The sequence below is a fragment of the Indicator indicator genome, chromosome 28 (assembly GCF_027791375.1).
Source record: "Indicator indicator isolate 239-I01 chromosome 28, UM_Iind_1.1, whole genome shotgun sequence".
Classification (NCBI taxonomy): Eukaryota; Metazoa; Chordata; class Aves; order Piciformes; family Indicatoridae; genus Indicator; species Indicator indicator.
Genome location: NC_072037.1, coordinates 7,948,626 through 7,975,388, shown reverse-complemented (window position 1 = coordinate 7,975,388; position 26,763 = coordinate 7,948,626). Strand labels below are relative to the sequence as shown.

The 26,763-nt window shown below is 42.2% G+C and overlaps 1 protein-coding gene across 1 annotated transcript in view; it reads left to right on the top strand.

Moving 5' to 3' along the window:
• Positions 1–25,722, top strand: part of NEK6 (NIMA related kinase 6) — a 38,232-nt gene extending 12,510 nt beyond the window's left edge. Inside the window, exons 4-9 of the mRNA XM_054393461.1 lie at positions 929–1,039; positions 4,580–4,688; positions 5,933–6,040; positions 15,293–15,387; positions 21,721–21,834; positions 25,565–25,722. Of these exons, the coding sequence (XP_054249436.1) occupies positions 929–1,039; positions 4,580–4,688; positions 5,933–6,040; positions 15,293–15,387; positions 21,721–21,834; positions 25,565–25,675 (648 nt within the window). The 3' untranslated portion in view covers positions 25,676–25,722. The remainder of the gene's footprint in view (positions 1–928; positions 1,040–4,579; positions 4,689–5,932; positions 6,041–15,292; positions 15,388–21,720; positions 21,835–25,564) is intronic.
• The last annotated feature ends 1,041 nt before the right edge of the window (positions 25,723–26,763 follow it).

Below are 26,763 nucleotides of genomic sequence, written 5' to 3'. Positions count from 1 at the left end.
AGAGGAGTGATTAGTGTGATGGATCAGAATGGTGTTGCTTTTGGCTTTGTAACCCCTGGAATAAACGGGTTGAGTCACAGCTGTTTAGTAGATGAAATGCACACTTTAGTAGTTTCTAAATTTACTGCATTTCTAAGAGCACAGGAGAAAAATAATATAAACCAAAACGAGCAAGAGAGAGTGAATAATGAGCTCTAGATACTACATTACTTTCTAAGCAATTGCAGTTTTCTGATATATGAAATTCTGACATAAAATACTAAAACAGAAATTGTAATTTATTGATCCTGTTGCTTAATTTAGTCCTGTGAGTAAAGTGTAACAATCTGGGAAGCTGTGGTTTTTTAAGAAACATAGAAAAAGGCAGGGGGGAGAAATATCAAAATACCAGTTGCGAACCTAAGAAGAAGCTGTACTGATACGGAAGAAGAAATTAGTAAGATGCAATATAAATAATTTTAAAAATAAACTCACCTATGCAATTTGTGCATTATTTTCCTTCATCAGAGTTTTGTTTTGTTTTCATTTAACTCTGTTCTTTTAAGGGGCAAAGATACCTGAAGGAGTACTCTGGTCAACAGTTGGGAAGGTTTGTTTATATTTAATAGCGGAAAAAAAAGTCAGTTGTTGTTCAACAAAGCTTCTTTCAGGACACTGCTTTTAAATATTTTGAGTTTGCGGTAGACAAAATTGTTTCGTGCTATTTTGGGCTGTATTGCTCTTTACTCAAGACACTTTTATTATGCTGTGCTTGCAATAAAAACTATTTCTTACAGGACTTCTTGTCTATAATAGCTCAGAGCACAGTTTGTAGTTGCAGCAGTTATGAATTGATTTGGGTAATGGTTACAGAAGTGGCACAGGTATTGTATCCTGGAGCTGTTGTCATTACAGCATTACAACATTCTTGCATTCCCTCTATCTGCAGCAACTGAACCACCCCAATATAATTAAGTACTTGGATTCTTTTATTGAAGACAATGAGCTTAACATTGTTCTGGAACTGGCTGATGCTGGTGACCTCTCTCAGATGATTAAGGTAAGGATGTATCAGTTCTAGAGGTGCTGCAAGCCTTTAGGATTAGGTACAGATATGGGGTGGCAGGGGTGAGCATGTGGTCTAGAAGCACTTTTATGCTGCTCTTGCAATTTTACACACCCACAGGGTGCTTCCAGAGCCTAAACCCAAGTGTCTGGAGTGTTGTAAATACACCAGTGTGTACTGCTTGCTTCTGGACACTGCTTCAGAAGGGAGCAAGCCTCTGCATGCATTGGTGGGACGTGTGTGTTACTTGCAAGGCCGTTTTATCCAGCCTATGATTGATGGGGACATTTAATTATTGTTATGTTCACTATTCACATAGCCTGTCTGCCACTCCGAAGACATTCAAGGAAGTGTATTGACTTTCTTTGCAATGGGGATTTGGGGTTGAGAAAATGTTTCAAGTACTTGTTCTTCTTTTATGTTGCTCTTAGGAATACTTGTATTGCTGCAAACCAGCTTTAGTTAAGCTGTTACCACCTGCTTTTATATTTTCTTTGACATGTTAATCTTTAGACATACATCCCTTGTGAGAACAGATGTGTTATATCATGTTTGTTAGCACTCTCAACCTTCTCTCCATGTTTTACCTGATTTTTTTGCCATCATTATTCTGTAATTATCATAAACGAATGCTTGGAAAAAGTTCTCCACCTCCTCCTTGTCACAGTTAAAATATCTTATTAACAGATTTGTTTTCTTTGCCAGCAGAGCTATGAGGCACTAGGCCAGAGGCTGTCAAGCAAGTTATCCATTTAGGCCACAGTCAACAGCTAAATTTACAGTATCCATGAAAATCTGCTCCATCTCATAGGAGAGTCCCCCTGGGCAAGCGAGCTGGGAACAGGCATTTGGCAGAGCTGTTCCTGAGGAGAGCCCCAAAAATTCCAGATATGGCCTCTCTGGGCAGCCACTCATTGGCAGAAGCCATGGTTGGGTCCCCCAAACACAAGGGTCAAGGCAGCGGTGACTGAGCCACATGTGTGGGCTTGTGCCACCACCTTCAGTGTGCAGTGACTTGTGCCAACGGCCACCACCTCCTGCAGCTGCTGATGGCGAGCTCTTGTTTGTGCTCACTGAGGGTTGTGGAGACAGAGCTTGTACTTCTGCCTAGGGAGAGCTCCTATGGATTTTTCTTTCACTGTTTTCTTGTGGTTTCTCCTATGCTTTACCCTTTTCCCAACAGATCCTGGGAAATAGTTTATCTCAGAATTTTTGTGGTTAAAGATGGGGAAAAACAAAAAGTGAGGATTGTGAGAGCAGGAGTCAGGGCTGTGATCCGATGCTCCTGGGGCGTGCAGGTGTTTTGCTTGATTTTTAAATCTTACCTTATGAAAAGTTTTACCTACATAAGTGAGATACCATAATACAAAATATTTGCCATTTTTGGTTTAAAACATTCCCTGTTAATAAGTATCTTCATTTTCTACCAGCATTGGTTATTTTATTTTGTTGTTTTAAATCACTTCTTATGTCATTATAAAAAGGAGTTATATTTTCCAAAATGTAATTTGTGGGTTCTTAGGTTGATGTCTTCTTTTGGCCAGCACTCTGCTGCGCTCTGTTCTCCCACGTGTTTGTTGCAGACACGAAGAAGATGCAGTGGGTTTTTTCAAGGTCATACAAATTATGTTTTTCCATTGGTAAAAATCTTATAATTCCATTCTTTTTAACAGAGCGGGGGGAAAAAAACCCAACCCCTAAACCCAAAAATAAACAGAAGTCTCCTCCTCAGATAGCTTTAACTGTATAAGTGGAGCTTGCCTGCCTGCCCCTCTGTCACCCCCACCCATCCCTTGGGAGCTGAAGCTTATGTGAGGATTTTCAGTTTCAGCAAGGCGGTAGGAACAGCAGTAACAACACTCTGAAGGTGCGAGAGTGATAAAAACAGGGACTGTCTTTGTCACGCCCCTGGTGCCTGCATTATTTATGAGGTATTGTAAAGCTGATGTAAGAGAGTGCTGCAGGATAACCCACTGGAGAGCTGGGACTTCTTGTAAATGTCAGAGAAATCTTATTGGACATGACATTTAGAAAATTAGCACTTGTGGTCTTGCATAACCACTCTTAAATACTTTAATGAGAATTAAATAAATTTATTGTGTATATAACACTTTATCCCTCACCCTCTGTAATTCCTCTGTGCTCTCTATCAAGTTTTGGTTTGAAACTCTTGCAATCTGTCAGGTTTGCTGCCTGGGGAATTGCACGGTCGTGCCCCTTCACAGCTGATCTGCAAAAGAAAATTTGCCATTACTCGAGTCAAACACGAACCGGTAACAGCATTTCACATAAAATAGAAAATGTGACAACGGACATCAGATGTCTGTACTGAGAGGAGAAAGCACAAGATGCAGGAAGGGGCAACAACCAATTCCCTTCCTTTTTTATTCTTGTTCTGAATGCTGCTGGTGGAAATTCTCAAGGGTGCGATGCAGTGCGCTAGAAGGTGTACAGCGTTTGTGAGGTAGTCGTTACCTGGTGACACCTCACATATCAAAGGATGAAAATAAATCTTAAACCTCTGGAAGCGTGTTCTAAGTCTATTTTGTTAATGCTCTGGCTGAAGAATTGGCTCAGTACTTAGCACAGGAAGAAGCAATGGGAAGTCAGGGACCAATAATCCAAAGCAGTGCAATTTTTGGGATGCAGTGCAGGAGGTGGTCACGTTTGCATGTGGCATACATGGTCATGCATTTCTGAAATGGAGAAATGGTAGTTGGAGAGACAGAATGTTTAGCCTTCACTGATGTGTGCAGCTGTTGATTTATTCCTGTAATAAGTTGCTCAGGAGGAAGACTTCAGTATGGCAGGGAACCATCACCAGGCTGGCTGGGCTCCTTTGTGTTGTCTATGTTAGGCTTACAATTATTTTATTAGAGGGCTGTTGGCACCCAAAGAGCCCTTGATTATGGACTCAGCTATGCTGGGTGCTGGGTAAATGCACACAAAGTGGTCTTTTTTCCAGATCTGTATGTCTCTTGATCAGTAGTGTCTTTCTGTCTCACTAGAAATAGAACAGTTAATTTAGTATTCCTATTATGCATGAAATAGAATATGTTATTCTACCTGATCACAGAAGAAATGGGGACAATTTATTGATGCTCTGGCCCTCTATTAAAAAGAGGAAATAGATTACCTTGTTGTTAATAGACTGAACAATAATAAATGTTTGCAAGATTATTCTTTCTAATGATCTTTTGTTACTTAAGGCAAAATATTTGAGACATTTGTTGTTTTGAGGCATTAAATATGTTTTGCAAGGTAATTAAGGAGATTAATGCTAATTATAATTGGTGTCCATTCAAAAATGTCAAACCTATTTAAGCATATTTCTCATAATAGTTGTTAATTAGTGGACTGCATTGAAGTTTACATGGAGAGAGAGAGAAAGAAAGAGTTAAAAGCTAATCAGAAGAAAAGTCATACTGCTGCAGATCTGGAAGACATGAGCAACCAGCAGCTGACTGACACAAGTCCAGGAACGAGTCAAATATGTTGCCTTTTCACTGATCTTTTATTTATTTCCTCCCACAGTATTTTAAAAAGCAGAAACGGTTAATCCCGGAAAGGACGGTGTGGAAATATTTTGTGCAGTTATGCAGTGCAGTTGAACACATGCACTCCCGCAGGGTGATGCACAGAGGTAACATTAATTCAGTCTCTTTTCACTGAATAATAATATAATGTTCCAATTAGTAAGCGCCTACATTCAAAAACAATTATGCTGATGTTCAGCCAATGCATGTTTAGAGAGGCTGGAGCTTGCAAGATGGATTTCTCCTTCTGTCTCTTTGCCTCATTGTTAAAGGATTCAGTCCGAAGTGAGGGTGGTATTAGGAAGATGAGCTGCTTTGTATTCCAGACACTGATACTAAGTAGACGTGTCAAACTTGCCATTAGAAAAGTGTCAGAAGTAAAGTGCTGAGACTACTGGATACAGTGAACTCTGAGAAATAGTCTTCATTGCAGTAGCTTTGACCTTAGAGAGTTTTAGAAGAGTTTTTCTATCTTGCAAGCTTCTCTGAAATATTAATACAAATATGTCCCCCACTCTCATCACCCGTTCTCTATTTTCATTAATTATTTTTGAGTCTCTTGTCTTAGAACTTTTCATAACTTTGAGCTCTGTCCAAAAATTACGCTGCTTCTTTCAGCATAAATGAAATCCTTTGTGAAGGACCTGACCCAGGAAATGCAAATATCCCAGAAGGCACCAATACCAATCTCTGCTGCTCGTTATTTCCTTTCTCCTTTGAAGTAGTGAATTCTTCACTTTTTTTTTTTTTTTTTCCAGCAATGTGATACCATTTTTGCTCCTTCATCCATCCCCTGGTGCAGTTGATCAGTTGTGCCTGAATTAGATCTGTAATTGGCAGCTGAAATTTGGAGCCATACACGTTTAATTTTCTTTAAGGGGAAGAAAGAGCCTCACTAATTCGATCGTGACATGAATGCTAGGGAAAACTGGGGGGCCAGTAATTTTTTTCCTTCATAATCAAACTGGGTTGCATAGAGCTTAGAATCTATGTGTATGTGAGACAATAATTAGCCTTTGGTGTAAGGGGATGGTGGTGGGCAGTGCAAATTTCTGCAGAAAACAACTTCCGAAGAGAAGCAGGCTTGGTTCCTTGATTTGCCTCTCTTCTGTTGTGCTGTTTTCTACATTTTCCCTCATTGGTATTTCTTGTGTGCTGGGGAGTGCACTCTGATTTTTGTGTGTGTGCAGAGCTTGAAGTCTTGGAAGATTGAGCATATCAAAGCTATAAAGAAGCACAGTTCTGCTCGAACCTCTTTTGTATAGAGAGCGCTCCAGGCTATGTTTCTATTGCAGTAGTAGAACCAAATAACCTTTTGTGGCTTTGACCTTTTACCTTTTTCTTCTTGCAGACATAAAACCAGCCAACGTGTTTATAACAGCCACAGGGGTGGTGAAGCTGGGAGATCTTGGATTAGGCCGTTTTTTTAGTTCTAAAACCACTGCAGCACATTCCTTAGGTAAGATGGTACTTGGAGACGTTAACCAAGCACTGCTGTACAGTTGTCAGCTGTGAAGTTCAAAAGGAACGGTGTCCTCTTACTGTGACAGAAGCTTGATTCAGTAGATATGTGTTATATTTTGTGATGTGTCTTTTAAATACTCTTCACATGAAATTAATACTTTGTGCCTTGAAACTCCACTTGGTATTTTTTCCTGGAGGATTTGGCCTGGTAAGTGTCTGATTTATAGCAAATGTAGAAAACTGGAGCTTGCCCACTCTAAATAGTGTGTTTGCCTGTGCTCTCTTATGGGAATTAAATGTTAGACCACCACCATTTTGAGCAGGTACCAGTTAGACATCTTACCCAAAAGACTGTTGTCTAAGGTGAGGGAGGAAATCATCTGTTACAAAAAGGACTGCATTTGAAACTCAGAACAGGCTTTAAAGATCCAAGTTTTCTTAATGTCTTCTTCATATCTTTTCTGTTGGTGCAGCTACCAGTTCTTGCCAAAGCATGGTACCTTGCTTTTATTCATCTGAAATGGTATCTCATTTCTAAATTCTCATACTTACTATCACTCTGAATTTTTCTTCTGTACTCCGCTGTGCTTTAGTTCATTCCAGATTTTTTTGTTAGCCACGAAACCAATGACATCACCATGGTCCTCTGTTAATGCATGTGTGGAACAAAACTAGAGCTATTGGCTGTCCTGAAGTGGAGTAGCCCTTCTGTTTTTCCAAACAATTTTGCAGTAAATAGGTAGTTTTATTGAGACAGATTTAACAGTTTACTTCTAAGTAAAGTTACAAGCATTTGATGGAAGCATTAATGTGTTAATACATCTGTTGCTTCTGTTTCCCTCTCTGTGAGGCCTCTTACCTTATGATGGAAAAGTATTTTATCACTTGTCATGGAGTTTTGTAGACCAGTCACAATGATAAGGATGATTCTTTGTTTTGGTGGGGGGGTTGGTTTGTTTGTTTTGTTGGTTGGTGGAGTTTTGGTTGGTTGGTGGTCTTTTTGTGGGTTTGGGGTTTTTTTTGTTTGGTTGGGGTTTTTTTGTTTGTTTTGGTAGGGGTTTGGTTTTGTTTTGGTTTTTTGTTGTTTTGGTGGGGGTTTGTTGTTGTTTTTTGTTTGCTTGGGTTTTTTTCTGTTTTACATGTAGCATGGTTATACCTCCAGCACTTCTCTGGAAACAGAAATTAAGTTGGCTGGTTTAGAGCATCCAAGTTTCTCTCTTTCATTTTTACCATTAGCATTAATTGCAATGCTGTAGAGCAGTGTGCAGAACAAACTGCATTCTGTAAGTCCCACAGTAGAAAGTCTTTCATAACTGTGTCTGTAACCTCTTGAGAAGTGGCTGATTTTTCCATTTTTATTAATGGGTCTCAATTTTCTGAGTCACCTCTGTGTTACAGCAGTGAAGAGATGTTGGCTTTTAGTGTGGCATTTAAGCTCTCTTACATTTAGCTCTCACAGCTGATTTTGGAGCACATGACATTTGTTTCACTATTTGTCTTTGTGCCTAAAAAATAAAAAGGGCATTTCTACAGTTGATTTTCATAAAATGTTAGATTTCCCTTTGTGTCAAAAGCTCTCCTAGGATATATACACACTATACTTAGTAGATTAAAATAAATCCTCTTCATAGAAAGTTACAGTCGCATCATCTGAACAGGCAAAAATATGATTGTGTCTAATTATATGATCTTATCTAGTTTGACTGCTGCACTTATTATATTAATAAGAATAAATTGGGGCTTGGAAACTGGCTGCACATGTAAGTCAAGCTTGTGACCTTTACCAGGGTTGCTCTTTCTTAATTGAGAAAGCTCATGTGGGAAGAGTTAAGCCTCTTCTACATGAACCTTGCCCTTCCTCAAATCAACAGCATCCTGGAAATGGGAGAATAAAGTGCAAAACACTAAGGGAGCAGTAGCTAGTGATGCTGGAGAAAGTGCGTTGTGTTGTGGGAGGGATGGACACACCATCATTTCCAGTGATTCTTGTATCCATGCAAAAAGAACACTTTAACAATCAAATACTATGCAGACTTCAAGCTTTTTTTTTTTTTTTTTTTTTGTTTGGTAAATTGCCAGGCATACAGGTTTTTGAGCAGCAGGAAATCTACTGATCTTGGTTTTGGTTTAATTAAGACATTTGTTTAAGTAGCTGTGAATGATGAACACCCTGCAAACCAGAGCGTGGTACCCGTGCGGACCCAGGCTGTGATGCCGGGCACTTCCCGTAGCCACGTTGCCCCGGCAACCGCCCTGAACCATCATTCCACTGGCTGCTGACCCATGAATTGAACGCATGGCTTATGCAAATATATTCATCTAATTTTTTTCTTTCGTTGTATTTGCTAGCATCAGACTGGCATAAAAGGGCATTAGGCAGTACCACGACCCGTCTGACAGGTGTACCACCGGGCTGCGGCAGCGCGGCCACTGCCGTGTCAGGAATGGGAGCTGTAATTAGAGCAAGGAACAGAATGAACGTCAGATGAATTACCAGGCAGCAGATCATATTTGTCAGGAAGGATTGCATACATAAAAATTAAGTGACAGTACATGCCGGGGTAATGAAAGAAAAATGAAAGATTTGCCTATACACAGCTCGTGGGATGCAGGCGAGCGCCTTGCTGGGAGCAGTGGCAGGATGCCTGACTGGCAGCACGGCCGGTCCAGAGCAGCACCAGGGCAGCGGCAGCCATGAAGCAGGGAAAACCCCAGCCCCCGGAAACCTCCACAGGCAGAGCTGTGAGAGGGGAGACACGAACACCTCCTGTCTTTGCTAAGTAACAGAACTGTGTTGGGGAAGGCAGCAGTGTAGTGTGGGTGGGTGACACACACTGGGAAACAGCTAGGGGCTGGTTCACCTGTGGATGAATTCAGAGATGGGACCTCTGCTGCTGTGTTCCCTTTTCCCTGGTGACTTGGGAGAAGACAGGCAGTACTTTTCCATGGGGAAGAGCTCCTTGTGCGCAAGCTTTACTGGAAAACTTCCATGTGTTAATGAGTGTAGCTAAGGTGAATTTTACTGCTTCTTTCTACAACATTGTGGCTTATCCTTCTTTCCTTAACTAGCCCTCTGTAGTAGAAGCTCCAGGATTTAATATGATGGAGATGGATTTGTGTGCCACAGAAACTTATTTTTTTGGGAAATGTAGGAGGGAAGAAGGGGACAATTCAGCATGAAATGAGGAATGCTTTTTTTCTATTTGTTTTGGCTTGTATTGTTTTAATTTTCAGTAGTATGGCTTACTATTTTCTTGAAAAACTCTTACAGCCTTTACATTTGAAGTTTATGAATGTAGTAAAATGTCACATTGTAGTCTTTTGTTTTTCCTTCTCCCTTCTGTTTGTATGGCTATTTTTTATCCCAGAGGAGCCATATGATACCTGGTTGTAGTTAAATAAATTCCAGAAAATGGCTGGCTTTGCACCCAGTAACAATGAAATGAATGTGGATGCTGGCATTTGGTTGTGTGACAATATGCAGATTGGGTTGATTTCATAGTACTGGTGTGTGATGTACTCCCTTGTTCAAAGTTTAATAGGGCTAGCAGTATTTTTTTGGTCTTTTTTTGATGTTTGATTTTGCCCCTTATTTTTGCTATTTGAGGTGGGCATCCCAAGGAACATCTTGTCAGTTAAGTCTATTCTAACCTGCTTATTGGAAGGTTTAAGTTATTAATTTTGTATTAAAGCTAATTAGGTTTTTACAACAAAAGTTGTAAGTAGCAGAGCATATTTAAACACTGCCTAGACTTTGGAAAACTGAACAATAAGCTAGTAGATTTTATTTTAAGCAGACTAAACATATTTGCACTAATGTTAAAATGGATAACTTTTTATTATAATTTGGTATCATGCCCATTTTTAGCCAAATAAACTTGTCATTATCTAAAGCTTCTTGCTGACTTTACATACTGAAGAAAAAAGAGAAAACAAAAAAACCCAGAACCAAAACCAGTTTTACACAGAATAATCTTGGTTTGGAACAGATGATGATTATTTATTCTTGGACAAGAATAAACTTGGAGCAGATTTTCCTTTTGGGGGAAGTCAAAACCTCCCAGTTTAGAGTGTGCAAATAACAGTGGCCTGGAGTACGTGGCGTGTCACACGTTCCTTCTGGTTTCTTGTTGGGTATGAGGGCAAGCAGGCAGTAACTGCACTCATGAGAAGAGCTCTCTTATAAATGGACTATTTGTCTTCTTTTCCTTTTGCTTGCCAAGCCAGTTTGCCATCTGAAACAAAATTGTAGTACTTCTAGGGGGTGGTAAGCAGTACTTGTAAGGGAAAAATGGCCACAGGAAATCTGCCTAAAATTTCAGCAGCCAATATTCTGTGCCTTAAATGTTGGCCTTTTAACCTGTTCCTGTACTACAATGTTTTTGGAAGAAAAGATTGCTGCAGAATTACTGCAGGTACATTGTACTGCCTAGAAATGAAATAAAAAAACCCCAATCAACCAAAAATGATAACGACTTCAGTAGGGTTACATATGTAATTAAGTACTAATAACGAAAAATAGCTTAGAGCAACAGGTCTTGTAAAACAGCTGTAATATTATGCACAAAATATTTACTCTTTTTTCCTAAGAATAAGTAGATTTAATCTTTTAGTTTGTTGTTTTGTTGTTGCTGGGGGCTTTTTTGTTTTGTTTTTTTTCTTTTTTTTCCTTTCTTCCTCCCTTGAAACACCTAGTGGAGGTACTCACACTGATTTGAAGGAATCTGAAGTATTTTTTAGTGCCTATCACTTCAGCTAATTCCCCAAAGTTGAGTTAATTCCCAAAGTCTCCTTCTGGTAAAAGATCTCTGGGAAAATGTGCCCCAAATAATGCAGACCTTTAGAAACAGATACGTGTGACCTAGACTCCTTTTAAGTAATGCTGGGGTTTTTTTCTTGTCTCGTGTCTGGAGTGATGAGACAGGTGAGAGCTATAGACTTTCATTTTCAAGTAGAATTGCTTCCCTGCTGGGTTTGCACCACCAGATATTACTAAAATATGCTAAAAATGTTTTTCTCAGCTGTCTGTACATTCGTGGAATATGCAATAGTGTGTCTTAGATACTAAAGTTAAGTTAATAGTTCTGGAAATAATTAATGACTGTTTTAAAAACTGGGTGGGTTTTTTGTTATTCGTGGATGGTATCTCAAGTTTTCAAGCATAGTTCTTTGCCTTTTTCAGTTGTAATGAGCATGTTTCAAAAATCACAAGTATTTCAAAACATTGCAAAGTTTGTTTTGACAGGAGTGGAACATCTCTAGAATGAAGGAATGCTTTAATCAACATTACCCCTTTGAGGCCCGTGTTGCGCTCTGATATCTCTTGGTTTGAAACTGGGAATACTCTGTAAAGATACAATAAAGGTCAGAATTTGTTAGGTTCTTTCATATTCAGAACTCTGTTCCCTGCTGTGAGAAAGAAAAGTGATAGATGCAGAAACGCTGTTCAGCTCAGTGTTGAAGATGAGCTGGAAGGTGCTGGTGAAGGTGGCACAATAAAAGCTTTCCTTATCACTCGTACTTTGCAGTGAAATATGGCTGTGGAGTTTGATTAACTTCAAGAAATGCCTCTTTTTTTTTTATATATAACATTTAAAAAGCTCCAACATACAGAACCTATTGAAATATTTGGAAATGTTCTGCACTGATTTCAGGCTAATGGCAACCTGCCTAAAGGTGTGGGAGAGCTGCTGCTGCAAGAGACATGTCTGTGGCATGTTAAATTCAGTGAATGGGACTCTGAGCCTCCTAAAAGCATGAATCAGATTTTCTTGGGTTTGTGCCTATCAGCAGCTAAGGATGAATTTCAGAGGAAGCCTTGATCCCTGGTGTGTGTGACTGTGGTAAATAACCTGACCACTGTCACTTCCACAGCAACAAAAGTCCCGATTCAAGGTGAGACATGAACATGATCTTCCCTGGGTGTTTCTGAGCATCTATGTGGCAGCTGAACATTTGCACCCACTGGCTGCTGTAGTTGCACAGGTCAGGCTCTTAGTTTAGATTATGTATGAGAGGGAAGGAATTTGACTTCTCTTTGCCTGTGTTTTTTTCCTGGTGAAGCAGGCCTCTGCTCCTAATCTAATGGAAATAATTAATATTTCCTTAAGTTGACTGTTGCAGATATCCCAGAGCTGTTCTGGTCCATGTGGGTGTTGTAGCTGTGCACACAGTGCTGGGGAAAGCAGGAGGAAACGTTCTGGTATCACTGATGTAGGCTGATGTCAAGTGAAGTGTTTTGACTTTCAGGAATTTTAGTCATCATCTGCTCTATGGTTTTGCAACCGTTACAAATTTCAAGGCATTATTCTACTACCTGGTGCTTAGTATTGAATCTGAACAATATTTTGTGTTTTCAGCAGGGCAAATGCAAAGAAAGTTTCTGATTAATAGTTCCTGATTAGCCTGTTCTTGTCAAATTGACTAATGTAATGCAATGGTGAGCCCTCGCTGATTGCACTGGAAGCCTTGTGTGGTTTTCTAGAAGATGCTCATTACAGGAGATTCCCACATAATGTTGGACAGGCCATAAAGAGAATTGGGTTTGTCAGTCTTTTATCATGACAGTTATTTAAAAATTAATGCATCCGTTTTGAAACGCAGAGACTCTCTTGCTCGTCCATTTGCTGACAACACTCCAGTAATGATAGGTAAATGTGCAAGGTAGACCTCCTAAAATCAGCTCAGGCATGGACTGCTCCACAAACCCATTAACGTAATGGAAGAGACTAATGCTCAGAAAATCAAAGAGGGGCTATAAGGCACTCAGCCGTGTTATAAACCCTGTCATTCTGCTTTGATCGAAGGCCAGGCTAAGGCATTATCTGAAAGGACAGTTTTAGCCTACCAAGCAGACCCCTGCTAACGTGGAAGGCAAGGCCAGAACTTTGGAGCCCACACGTTGTTATTTGCTCTGAGGTTGTCATGCCGTGACCCAGAATAACTGATTGCAAGAACAGCTAAGGCTGGAGGCTACCCCTGGCTCTGGCACTCTGAAGCAGGAAGGCTTCGGGGAGCAAGAGTGGGAATGATGTCCGTGTTCCCCCTTGCCAGCTGTGTGCTGCTGTGTGCTTGTGCTCAGTTCCTGGAGTCGCAGTGAGGGGCTGGCAGGTCTTGCAGCTTCAGCCACCCCGTTAGCTCTCCTGGCAGAGTGGAGAAAAGCAGCAGCACGGAGAGGTTGAAGGTAGGGAAGTGTCTTACACACTGGTGCTCAGTGGGGAATTCCAGAACTGTCTCCAAGAACTTCACATGATGAATCACCATTTCTACTGCAGCTGCATATTTTTAAGCAGGAAAATGAATCAGTGCTATTCCAACCAAGTCAGTTCTTGTACAGAAATCTGGCAAATGTCTGGGAATTACTTGGAGATCTGCGCTGTCCTTTGTGTGCATCTTGCATGCACATGGGAGACATCCGTGGAAAGCCTTGTTGGGCTCTTTGAATGACTCTTTTCTGCTCTTGGTGTTCTGTGGTTAGTCTGTGCACTCTGCTAGAATTAACTATTAGCAGAAATCTGGTCTAGCCATCCATAGAGGCCTTTCACTGATGGTTAAAACCGGCCAGATCTGGGACAGTGTCAGTGTGATGTGCTCCGAGGCTGGATGTTGTGTTACTGAGCATGGAAATAAAACAATCTCATGTGCTGTTTTTCCTGTGTCATAGTTTGTATATAGGATTTGCAGAAATGTAATTTCTCATTAGGGTGCTCTTCACAGTGACAGTGAAATGACTTATTTGAATGACCTGCAAGCACAAGCTGAGTTTCAGACAGGGCAGCTGATCACTGTTCCTCTGTGTCTTGATTTATATACCTGGTGAGTTCTTCGGGGCTGTAAGGGTCTTTCTGTCCTGGAAGGGCAGGCGTGGAATGGTGCCTGTACCAGAGGGACGCTGGCCTGTGTTTAGGTTCTCTGAGTGGCAGAGGAGTGCAGTTAAGATTTGCACTCATGTATACTTAGCACAGCATGGTCTGAGCTGGAGGGACCCCAAAGTGGCTCTTCTCAGTGCACTGACAGCAGCAGCTCTGTGCTGGGTTGCCTGTGCACTCAACAAGGAGTGATTTTTGTTGCCTTTTGGGAAGCTGTTGCTTTCTGCCCCAGAATTCATTTGTTTCCTGCATTGTACAAACCCCTCCTTAGGAATGCTGGGTGAAGGTGATGGCTTTTCTTCCCCCTCCACCTCTTAACACCATCCTTCAACTGCTTATTAGTCTTCCAGCTGTCTGCAGTCAGCATTTCAAATGGAGAAATTGTAAACTGAACGTTGCAGGCAAATTAAACATTTGCCATCTTGCGAGGAAAGGTCTTTAATTAGGAGAAGGATACACTTGAATGCCAAAAGCAAAAAAAAAAAAAAATTGACAGGGGACAGGCAAGCAGGGGAAGCAGGAGAAAAGAGAGCATGTAAAGTCCTTGGATGTTTTAATAAATGATGTATCTGAGGATTATTTGATGTAGTTGAGACTGCCAGGATGTCTTGTATTTTCAGTACCACAACTGAAACTTACTTAGGATTTAAAAAAGAACCTTTTGAGGTAAGGAATTTATTAATAATTTCCTGTAACTTCTGTCCAAAATGCTGGAGTAAATTTCTTTTGATAAAATACAGACTTCTGGAAGTACATAGAAATCCCATGGCTTCTGATGTGACTGCAGGTTGCAGCAGTGCTCTAAAGTTTGGAATTATTACCTTGGTTCTTTCAGAAAGTTTTTGAGTACCTGTCTGGTGCTGGGCTTGTTACTTCCATTTCTCTGCTGCAGTAAATGGTCTCCTGAACCTATGAAAAGGGTACCCTGTCATCATAACTGAGCCTCTGTCATGCTGCTGGTGTGGTGTGTGCCAGGTGAGTGCTCAGTCAGTACACTGTCACAGGAGCCCTGTTTTAGCTGAGTACATCTAACTTGCAGTTTCAATGCTGTTGAGTGATCCAAAGGAGGATGATCCTTTATGATTGCTCTGGCTGCCCGAGACACTCTGAAGGTACTTAGAAGACTGGAGGGGGAAGAAAACGTTTCTCAGATTTCAAAAACACAGAAAATATTCTCAATAGTGTACACCAGCTCTGCACGTGGTGATGTATTTGGTGCTGCGCCTTCGAAACCATGATCTGTCTCCAGATTTTTGTGCCAATCTCTTCTAGTTGGTTTTTGTGTTAAACCTAATCCTTTAACAAAGTCAAGCTTTGGCCCAGTACAGGCTGCACAGTCACTTTTGAGACACTAACTCTTTGTTTGTTTGTTTTTACAGTGGGAACTCCATACTATATGTCCCCAGAAAGAATACATGAAAACGGCTATAACTTTAAATCTGATATCTGGTCTTTGGGCTGTTTATTGTACGAGGCAAGTATCTTCTAACTTTTTTTTCCCCTCCCCCAAGTTTGTCTTAACCATTCAATGCAGTACAGGGCATGAGTAGGTCAGACTTACTTCAGCTTCATTGTTGAGAAAACTTAGGAAAAGTTAATTCCTCTTGTGCTCATTGTGTGCTTCTAGAGTATGAGCAGCAAAGGGGTTGTGCTTACACGAAGTTAATTTGTAGGTCGCAGTGGATGTTGAGGCTATGGACATGAACATGTCAGCTTACTGCATTCCTCCTCCTGACTGCCAGCAGACCTGTTGTCAGGGCAGCAGGTTGATAGTTTCTCCTGAATGCTGTGTGTGTTTTAAAAATAGCATATTTATTTCCATCTGAGCTATTAGTTTTTTAAAATGAATTCTGACCAATCAGAATATTTTAATTTGGGGAGCTTCCAGTAAAGAAAAATAGAGGGTTTATGCATTGTGAAATCAGTTTGTCTAAGTGTATTAAACTAGAGCTGGGGTCTTTTCTAATTGTACATTGTCTTCTAGCCAAACACAGAGGTACAAAGTAGGCATTCTGTGAACCATACACCAGCATGCAGCTTTTTCTTAAAAGCTATTACATACATGTTTTGAAAAGAAGTGCTATGATTTTATAACAGCACTTTAAGTGATTTTGGTTTTAGCAGGGATCAAAGGGTATTGAACAGTCTTATGTTCACTTAGAATCTGATCTTAATATTTTTTTCAGATGTCCACATCTTTGAATTCAATTGCCAGTGTGTGTCAGCATTTAGGAAACTTTTATTCCAGTCCAGAGAATTAAAAATCCCTGGGACCTTTAAGGATAGGAGTATTGCTCACATCCTCTTTGCATAATAAATTACGTGAACTGATGACATTTTGCTTCTCACTACAACATCCTAACCACATGGAGTTAGAGAATAAACAGAAATGCAATTTCTTTTGTGAGTACATGAGATGTGAAAACTACAAAAGTTAAGCATCTCCTTCAGCAAGTTGTTAAACCTTTGGGACCAGACAGTATAAAAATAAATTTCCCCACACCATTCATCTTCCCAGCAGGAGCTCAGTGCTTGCCACTGTTCCTTGCTGCTGAGGAGAGGGCTCATCTGATGCAACCAACTGCTTGTTGAGTGAGGTGACCCCCTGTCATCAGTGTGCTACCAAGCCGTGAGCTGTACAGTGTGATAGGTGCTGGTTTCCTATTAGCAGAGTGTGAATGTGCTGTGTGCTGGGTGTCTTCAGGGAGGGAGGCTGGTGCTGGGAGCTCCGTGAACTAAGTCAAAAAATCCTGCTGAAGGGACCTAAGCAACTGGGGGCTCCAACAGCCCTCAGCTTCTTGAATGTAAGACAGCTGCCCAGGCGTGGTTATGGACTTAAGTGAGTTCCAGAAAATGCTCTTGAGGGCAAGGGGAACCCACAGCTGTCCGTTCTTTTTGTACTCCTACCAGGCTCCATCCAAAAACTGTATCTCCACAGTGCATCAGCCAGCCTGCTAACAAGTGCTGGTGGTGCTGTATGCTTGCCATGGCATAGGGCTTCATTAAGGAGCAAGATGTGTCTGGGTGCCTGGCATCAGCGTCCTGTAAATCACCAGGAGCAGTGTACAAGTCCCAGTGCTGACCTTAGGAGTACCAGAGCAAGTAGCCACTAGATCTGCTGAAGGGAAGATCCAGTTTGGTGGAGACACTGGAGCCCAGCGTGGCTGTATCGCTGCTTTGCTGTTAAAATTCCATGGGATAGGAGGGAGAGGAAAGGGTGTAAGACACTCTAAGTACTTGATCAAAAATACTTGGAAAATTTGGAGCTTAAATTGAGTGGCTTTGTTCCTGTCCTTGAACTTTCATTACCTCTAGCAAAAGAGTTCAAGAGACTTTTAATAATTCCCAAAGCAGCAACAACCTATGATTAAAAGCTGATTTTTTTTTTTTATGATTTTTTTTTTTATAAAGGGTGGTTTTGCTTGTAATGAGATACTTAGAAAGCTGGAGTGGTACAGTATAGCTGCATGTACCTGGGTCTGCTGGTGGTGGTTGAAAGGAATTTGGATACTCTTCTGTGGTAACAGGTGGAGGGAAGCCTCAGCTCCCAGTAATTCATTATGCAGAACAGTGCCAGTTATGTTTCATGTATAGGGCCTGAAGAGGAATCTCAGTTGAAGGCTTTGCTAAGTTGAGGGCTTTGGCCCTGCTGTGGTGTGTTGGTCCTGCCAAGTCTGTCAGTCGTGGTCGAAGTCACTCACAATGGACACCGCTGCCCATTTGCTGCTGTAGTCTAGAGCTGCTCTGGGGGCTGCTCTGAGGCAAGTCGGAGACTGAGCTCTGCTGGAGATGGGATTCCAGATTTATGCAGAGAGAAATATTTAGCTTTGTGCTATGTTTTTGTTGCAGGCAATATGGTCCCCTTATGGCACAGTAGTCTTGGTACTCCTTACGTTTCAAGAAGCTGATTTAATTGTGCACTAAACATAATTCTCTGGTAGGAGTAGCAGTTCTATAGTAACGTGAAAGCTTTGGCATGTGAAGCGTTTTTGAATACGCTTCCTCTGTAGGTAAGCCTTACCTTTGTGAGCAGAAGCTGTGAGGTCTTGCAGATTCCAGGGAGGGCTGGACAGTTACAGTTGTGTGTTCCGTAGATAAATAGCTACTTGACTCTTTAAACTTTCTAGAATTTGGAAAATTAAAAATAAGATTCCTCTGTCTTTTGAAGGAGCTGTAATTTATCTTCACTAATTTCATGTAACGAGAATGTTTTTTCCATTTGGCTTCAAAATAAGGAAGGGATGTTTGTGTGGTTATGAGTCACTTCTGATCTTTCTCCAGATAGATTGTGTAGATAAGCTGCAGAGAGATTTAATGGACAAATTGCCTTCACAGACACGCGTGTCCACTGGAATCCATTTAGGGAACATTGAGGGGTTTGGGATGTGATGCCACATAGCACCACTTAACTTTGACATTGATAATCATACTGTGATTTTTATTAAATCTTATCAATATAGTAGTAACTGTCTTCAGCCCTCACTTCTTGTAGATATCTGTCAGCAAGATAACTTGGAGGGGATAAAAATAAGTTGTTAATTCCCAGAATATAGCTACAAGCAATGACTTTAGCTTCTCTGGCAATCCAATCAATTTAAATGCTAGCAGTGGTTCCTGTGTATGTATTTTTTAACCAGTCATACTGCATGGTGGTCATTTTAAATGGAGATCTGGCTGTCCTGCAGTAATTGCTCTAATCAAAACGTCAGGAGCATATCCCAATGCTGCATCACAAACTATTGTCAGTGAGACACTTGGATGGCCTGTGGTGGTGATGACCCCTGCAGACCTGACTGTTTCAGTCAGAGCATGTGTGCTACCTCTTCCCCTTTTAACTCCCTGCATTTACCACCCCAGAACCCCACAATGCTTCCATTCCTGCTCTTCTGCCCATGATGCTTAACTTAGACTTGGAAAGAAAAGTTAATGGCAATTGAAAAACCCCTTTGAACCTCACTGGCATTATTGATGTTTGTATTGAAGTCTTGAAGACCTCGTTTAACCGTTGAGTGCCCCCTGTGCCTTCCCTAATGTGCCCATTAGTGCTTTTCTTGGAACAACCCTGCTTGCTAGGCTCTCCACTTGTGTTGTAACTGATTGAGAGCAGTTTGCTATCAATCTTTAATTGGAGATGAGAGTCTGACTGGAGCCTGTAAGTTTTCCCCACTGATTTGCCTGTTCCTATTATGACAGTAGTGATGTAACAGTGACATAATGTCACCTTTTACATTCAAAACCTTCCAGAAGGCAGAGGCACAAGGGCTCTCCAGGCTCTCTCCTGGCTGTTGGGGTTCTGTTCACAAGCCTGCTGGGCAACTCTTCAGCTTCAGGTCTGGAGACTTATGGGGAGTATCTTAGTGTTACTACTGGTAGTAGTGGTGAAACCACAGAGAGCCAAAAGTCTGCCCATTCCCCAACCTGCTGCTTTGTGCAGCTGTTAAAGGTGTAATTCCTCTTCTTGCTCAGCCTGCAGCAATCACAGCAAATGTCACTAGCACAGCAGATACCTCAAGCTATGTTACATGAAACACTAGACACAGAACTGAACAAGCCTGGACCGTTCAGAGCCATGTACTCTGTCCATTCCTTCAGTGAAATTTGGCTACCTCCATAGATTCTCTATTGCCGTTTATAAGCCTCTCAGGATAGATGATAAATACCTCTGGCAGAGCTTCCTGAGAAATAGTTTAGCCTGGTGGCACACAAGGAGAGAACTGTGGAAATTTGGCCAGAACATATCTTACTACTTCCTGTAATGACTCAGAACTCCTTGCAGAGGGTCTCAAACCTCTGCACAGCTGTCTTACCCTGCAGCTGAGGCATCTTTTCACTGATTTCACAGAGTAACCTATACGGAAGAAGCATAGTAACTTCAAATTGTTTTTAAAATGTTTATAATTTAAACCAAGGATTGTTTATTTTCATGTCATGCATTGCTTAACACTTGGACATGTGTTAATGGAAGGAGGTTTCAGTAAGACACCCCCAGGCAGAGCCTGCTCAGGGATGCTTTTGTGCCAGGCCACATCCTGCTGGAAGTCCAGCCCAAACCTCTGCCCTATTCCAAACTGCTGCTCTGTCACCAAATCACTGATAATCCATCAATCTTGATTCCTAACTGCAGGATAATTGAGTGGAGGATCTAGTATTGACTTTTTAAATTCTGCTGGGAGCTTGCTGTGTGTGTCAGCAACAAGACAGCATTCTTCAGCTGTCTGTCACAGTCTATGGTAATGAGCAAAAGACTAATAATTACCAAATAACCTCCTGTTAAAGCTGTAGTGAGGAGCATCAACTTCAGCTGGCCTCAGTATGAAAAGCTTGCCAATTTGATGTGTTTTGTAGCAAAATGGTTTAAGATCTCAACAGTGGATAAGATCCACAGTTGTCCAGTGGTGCCTCATTAGGAGCTGGTATCACTGTATGGTGTGGGCAGTGCCTGAGCAGATTGGCCTGGCATGGCCATCCCCCATGGGTGGGCCTGCTAGGCTTGGGTCCTGGTGGGGGAAGTGGGAGGGAAGGTGCTGAGCACATGGTGTGTACCTTTACTAGACTTCAGCTGCATCTCCCAACTTCAGAAATGCCTGTCTTGCCACAGCTGTTTGTCTGAGACTTCTCATTCAGTGGTCATTTAGACCTCCTGGTTGAGAACTTGCACTGTAACTGGTTTTTCACACACAAAGATGCAGTTTCCTTCCTGAGACTTAAGTATAATATAAACATGTCTTTGTCAGGAGTCTCCACATGCCCTGTAAGGAATTCTTCCCCACCCAGAGCCTTCCGTCATGCTCTCCTTGCAGTGTGAACAGCCTCTTTATCTCGGACATCTGTCAGATTTTTGGAGGTGCAAATATTGGATTTATAAAACAGAACTGAAAGAGGAAAAAGGCCAGATTGATGAGGAGAAGTTTCACTAGTTTGGTTCCCAGTTCCACCTGGGATACTCTTTTCTAAATAGCAGATTTAGAAAACAGCAGGAGAGGATGTTTGTCTTGAGGCTGGTTTTTTTGTTTGTGTTTTTTTTTTTAAAGGCTGGAGTGCATTGCTTATGCTTAGGTTTTTGTCTTTGAAACAGCTTAATGTCCACAAATAATCCATGTATTCCTTGTGGTGGTCTGTTAAAGAGCTACTGGTCACAGAGAGTGAATGAACTGAATATGGTTGTAACCAAGGGAGATTGGAACTATGACATGTGGTCAAAGACAGAAGAGCTTCTGCTTTTGAAAGAGATGATTGTGTTTATGAGAGGTTTTCACAGTCACCTTAGAGCTGGTTGGTTTCTCACTGATTGCCTCATGGCCTGAGTGTCCTAGTTCTTGATTTATTTTTGTTTTAAACAAGGTACTTTTTTCTGTGTACCTGTAGGATTGTCTGTACACCTGGTGTCCCACATCTGTTTTGGGCAGAAAGAATCACAATGACAGGAAAATAGAGATTTTTTTTCCCAGCACAGTGTTGCGTGCCCTGGTCATGGGTAGTTGAGGTGGGAGACTGGGACAAGGTGTGCACCGTAAATGGTGTCAGAGCAGGCATGACTGGCACTGCTGCATCTGTAACAGGGCAGGAGGAGCTGCCACATGCTGCATGCTCAGTGTGAGACCAGCAGTGTGTTGGTGAGCGTGTGGTGGTGGCCTGGCAGCAGCCCTGTGACAGTGTGTCATGAGCTGGGAGCAGCTTTGGCTGTGGGCAGTCTGAGAGGGAAGTTATCACTTGTCTGCTGTCAAAGACTTTACTCTTGCAGAGCAGCAGTGCTGAGGGTTGTTAAATCCTTCACGTTTCTGAAATACTTTCTGTTTTTTCTCTCCAGATGGCAGCTCTTCAGAGTCCTTTCTATGGAGATAAAATGAACCTGTTTTCCCTCTGCCAAAAAATAGAGCAATGTGACTACCCACCTCTTCCAGCAGAACATTATTCTGAAAAGGTAAACAGGGAGGATTTTTTCCAGGGGAATGTGGTGGGGTTGCAGTGAAGTTCCTCCCGGCACAAGGAGAAGCAGCACCCTCATATCTAAGCCAGAACAGGCCAGTGTCCTGAGTACCTTTAGGGCTGGCTAAGGAAACTGTCATTGTTGATATATGACTATTGACAAACTAAATTAAGACAGTAAAGAAGATTTCTTAATACAGGAAATATTATGAAACTGAAAGTCAGTGATGATGACAAAATCCAGCAGCAAGGCGTGGGAAAGCCCTCCCCTTCACTTCCTTTCCCTTACAATAACGCAGGCATGGACCAGAGCTTCAGTTCTTGTTTATGAAATCTGTGGAGTGAAACAAGGGGGGAAAGTTTCTTTTTAAGAAATAAGGGAGGAGAGCTCTTTAGTTTAGTGCAGTGAGTATCCACACAGTAGCTGTTCCAGGGCTCTTTAAAGCCTAAAGTTGTGCATATGAAAGCAAGGGATAAGAAGAGCAGTAGCTGAACTGGAGTGCATGAAGAATGGTGGCTGTGCTTGCTCCCTGGTGATGTTTTACTTCAGCTGCAGACACTCCTGTTGGTTTTGTTCAGACCTTTTGAGATGGCTTTTTTTCCTCATTTTTTCCCCCCCTTACCTAGACACACCAGCTGGTTTTCCTTACATCCTCAGTCAGACAGTTGCCTTCTATTTGAAAGGAAATGGCTAATGTAATTTTAAATGTTCACCATATCCTTTGGGGGTTTTCTTTTGTTTTATTCCACCTCAGAGTTCTGAGGAGCAAGAGGCAGGATGCAGGGGAAATACCATCTGCAGCAGACGGTCTGGTCTCCGCCCTGAGAGGGACCCTGCACCACATATTTTACATTTTACTTGGCTTTTTACTCGGTGTAGCTCATGCAAAAAGATTATTTGAGAACTGTTCTGGAAAAGTGAATATTTTTTTTTTCCCCAAGCTGCCGTAGCAGCGAGGCCCAGCTCTGTGCATTCACGTTTGCCATGCTGTTGCAGCGTGCATTTCAGGATATGCCTGCTGGCAGCAAGAATTAGTGTAAGTTGACAGATGTGTTTCCTGTCTTTACAATTACTGTCTGTTTGCTTCCCTCTGGCAGTGCTAAAGAGTGTATGTAGTGTAGTGATACAATCCAGGGTGAGAAGGATGGTTTAAAGCTCAAAGGCGCCAGGTCCCAGAGAACTAGACTCCAGATGGTGTTCATACACTATTAACAGAATGCTTGACAGAGTCAGAGGAGGGCTGTGCCTTTGGCTGTAGCTCCTCTTGCTGCGTTAGCTGCTGCTTCTGACTGAAACCACAAGTTTCAGTTCTCTCAACACCAGAACATGGCTCCACCTTCAGTACCTGCTTTTAGTTCAAAGATTGGACTCTTGGATGTTTTTGGAGTGGGAAAGTCTGTTTGTGACTCCCATCAGCGGAGATAGATAAAGCAAGCAGGCAGGACTGGAAAGGAAGAGGCAGCTGCCTGAAGCAGGAGGTTGCACTAGAAATAATTTCTTCTTCCTGTGGTGGATGGGTGGCGGCTCCTCAGTCCAGCTGTAAGCACATTCCTTCAGGAGCAAATGTCTCTGCGTTGGATTGAAAGGACACAATCTCACAGCCACTCTGATTATCACTGCCACAGGTTGTCAGTGATATGGGAAAGCAAAGCTTTTGTATCCTCCCACTGAGGACTGGGGTGAGAATTGGGCCATGCCACTCTCCCAGAGCTCTGCAGCCATCGGCATGGCTTTCCTGCTTCTCAGTAATGTGGTCTCGAAGCGAAGCTTTGGCTCTAGGCTGACTGCTGATCACATGAATATTTTAGCTGCAGTGTTGTTTTAGATGAACAAGGCAGAGCATTTATTGAAGAACGCCTGCTTTAATGGGGTTTCCTTTCAGTGATACTCCTCTTTGTAGCCTTTTGTGACTAACCAGTCCAAATCCTCTCTGATCAACTGGCTGCTTGTACAAGTGGAGGAGCTGGGGCTCCAGCCAGGATTAGTTTTCTGTATCAGGAACAAATTTGCTAGTAATCAGAGATACTGGTTTGTGGTGCTTGTCAGGACTTGGTCTGCCAGCTTCTTGTAGAGGATGGTGAAATGCTTGTGCTGTCCTGGCCATAGATTAAGGACAACTTCTTGGGCTGTGGTTAAGTGCTGTAATTGCCTGGGAGCACAGCTACTGGTTAGACAAATTGTTCTGATTTTGCATGCTCTGGTCAGAGCTTTGGAAGAGCTTTAACTTATCTGTGGTCTCTCTGATCAGGGTTGAGCAATGTGTTAAATCCTTGGGGTCTCAGTTACAAAGGCAGAGACCCTGGTCCTCGGATTAAATGACCACAGCAGTTAGGAGAGGCTGGGCCAGAGCCAGGCAGTGGAAACGAGTTTACTGTGGAGGCAGCCTGGCTCGGGGGTTTGTATTGCTCTGTGTGCACACAGTGACAGGCAGGGTGGTGAGCAGTCCCTGCACTATGCCCTGTCCTTGCTGCTCGTGCTGCCTGTGCCTCCCTCCTTCCTGCCCCTATGGGAATCCCTGCTGGAGACCATGGCAGGCCCAGCTCAGTGTGAAGCAGGAAGCCTTGCTCCATCCAGAGCTGAAACATCACTGGAGGACATTCAGTGATGCGGCTGAAGCCATGTGCTTGATAGCTGTATGGTCATGCTTTTAATTACCATTAAAATAATTGGCACCGTGGCTACTGGGGGGATGTGAGAAGATCAGAGGCTCAAGGCTGTTTCTCCCGGTGCCTCGGGGGTATGAGCAGCTTTCAGTGTCTGTATAATTAAAAGCTACAATCTTTCATGTGCACAATAAAGAGAGGTGGGAGGTGGGGAGACTTCAGCCCTTCTGCATTTTATTTATTAAACACAATCAATGACCAGTCTCTCCTCTTCACAAAGGTTTTTAGGAGGCACTGATGTCTGACAGCTGTGCACCAGTATCTTTGGAAACACAGGGGCTGGTCTTCCATTAAAAACTTTCAACTGGCCTGTTAACCAGGGGTTGGTGTGGGAAGTACAGGAGAGCTCTGTTGAGGACACCTTTCCAAACCCCTCCTTCTACTTCCCCCTTTGCTCAGAGTCCACTTTCACTGGCAGGTCCATTTCTGCCTGTCAGCTAAGTCAGATTTGTGGTAGTGCTGTCATTTCTCTTCCTGCACATCCTGCTCATGCAATGAGTGCCTCCCTCTGTCCATGCCCTTGGTGCAGGCACTGAGTCCTCCTGGGCCAGGCTCCCTCCTCCAGCCTGCCAGCTGTCGCCTCTGTCTTGTGCTTCAGACTCCTGTTGATTGTGAGCTGCTGGTTGTGTGATGACACTGGTTGTCACTGCTCTGGTTCTCTGAGGTAAATTGAAATTCCTCATGAGGGAAAAAAAAAAAAAAGCTTTGAAGCTCCCAGTGTCAGGAGGGTCAGAGGTAGCTCTCTATAGAGCAGCACTAACCCACTGAGCAGGGAACCCCAGGTATGTATGCACAACTACCACCTTGTAAAGGATGTAGTAAAATCCACCGGGTTGTTGAAAGATTTGACCTGTGACTGGGGAAGGTTTGGTGGAAAAGGTTCCTCCTGGTCCTTCTGTAGGGTTGAGTGGGATACAGGACAGATGGACATGTGCCTGCAATCTGCTTAGATGGCCAGCTCCTGTCCTGGGTTCCACTGGTCAGACAAACATTTCCGTACTCTTTTCCAGTAAGAAACCAGTGGATTTGTTCACATTTGTACACGTTTTCCTGTCTTTCAGCTGCGGGAGCTGGTCAGCATGTGCATATACCCGGATCCAGATCAAAGACCTGACATTGGTTACGTGCACCAAATAGCAAAACAAATGCATGTTTGGACCTCCAGCACATGAAGCGTCTGCACGCGCTCGAGAAGCCAGCACAGCTCAGTCTTACTTGAATTTTTTTTCTCAGATGAAACCGACTGGTGCCTAGTCACACAAGTGAGAGGGTTGAGCACTCATAGCAAGATGCTCCATTATTTCTGCAGGTTATTTGACAAGGACTCTTACAAGGTGGTCATGCTTTAACGTGAAGATTCTGTGAGGTATTGCAAGTGATTCTTTTATTATTATTATTTTTTTAAAGCCAATAACATGTTACAGATGTAGATCATTTAAGGGTCCTTTCTTAAAACTGTCGTGTGTAATCTAGGATAGATGATATTAACAGGGGTGCCAGAGCTCTGACACACCCCTTCTATCTTAACTGTAATGTGAAATATTGAAATAATTCCTTCAGTGAAATCACTTTATACTAATGTAAGAATTACAGTAGATTTTGTGTAATTTGTATACTGCTACTTTGCCTCTTCTGCAAATGGTTAATAGCAAATTCAGTTTTTACTTCGTATATTTTAAAGCAGTCATTTCTGTGTTTTTGTTAATTCCCTCCTCTTCAGACTTAGGAACTGGGAGGGGTTGGGGAGGGACTCATTTCTTTCAAGTTTTTGTTTTGTTTTAATTGCAATTTTAGAGTGATTACTTGGATAGATCTCTTAACTTGGCTACAGCCAATGAGGTGAGGCGAGTTGAGCATGTACCTGGGGTGAAAAAAAATGTGCCAAGGGAATCCCAAACAAGCATTGCTTCTGCAAAGAATTTCTCCTTAAACTTCTCTTCCTGTTTGGCATGAATCTTTTTAGACTACAGGTTCTTGTTAGAAACCAGTGTTGATCTAAGCCAACTTGATCTTGGTGAAGATACTGCTCCACATTCAGTACTACCTTGAGTACTGCAGGTAAAACCTAAGCAAAGCAGTGTTTGAAACACTTAGAACATGTCTGAAAAAGTGCTTTGTGTATCTAACTCTACACAAGGCTCAGCCCCCAACTATTTAACTGTGAAAGCTCATTTACAGAATGTGAATTTTTATAAAAATCTCATCCTGATTTGAAGGAGTCATCTTCTTTTACATGAAAATTCTCAGCCAACTAAATTCA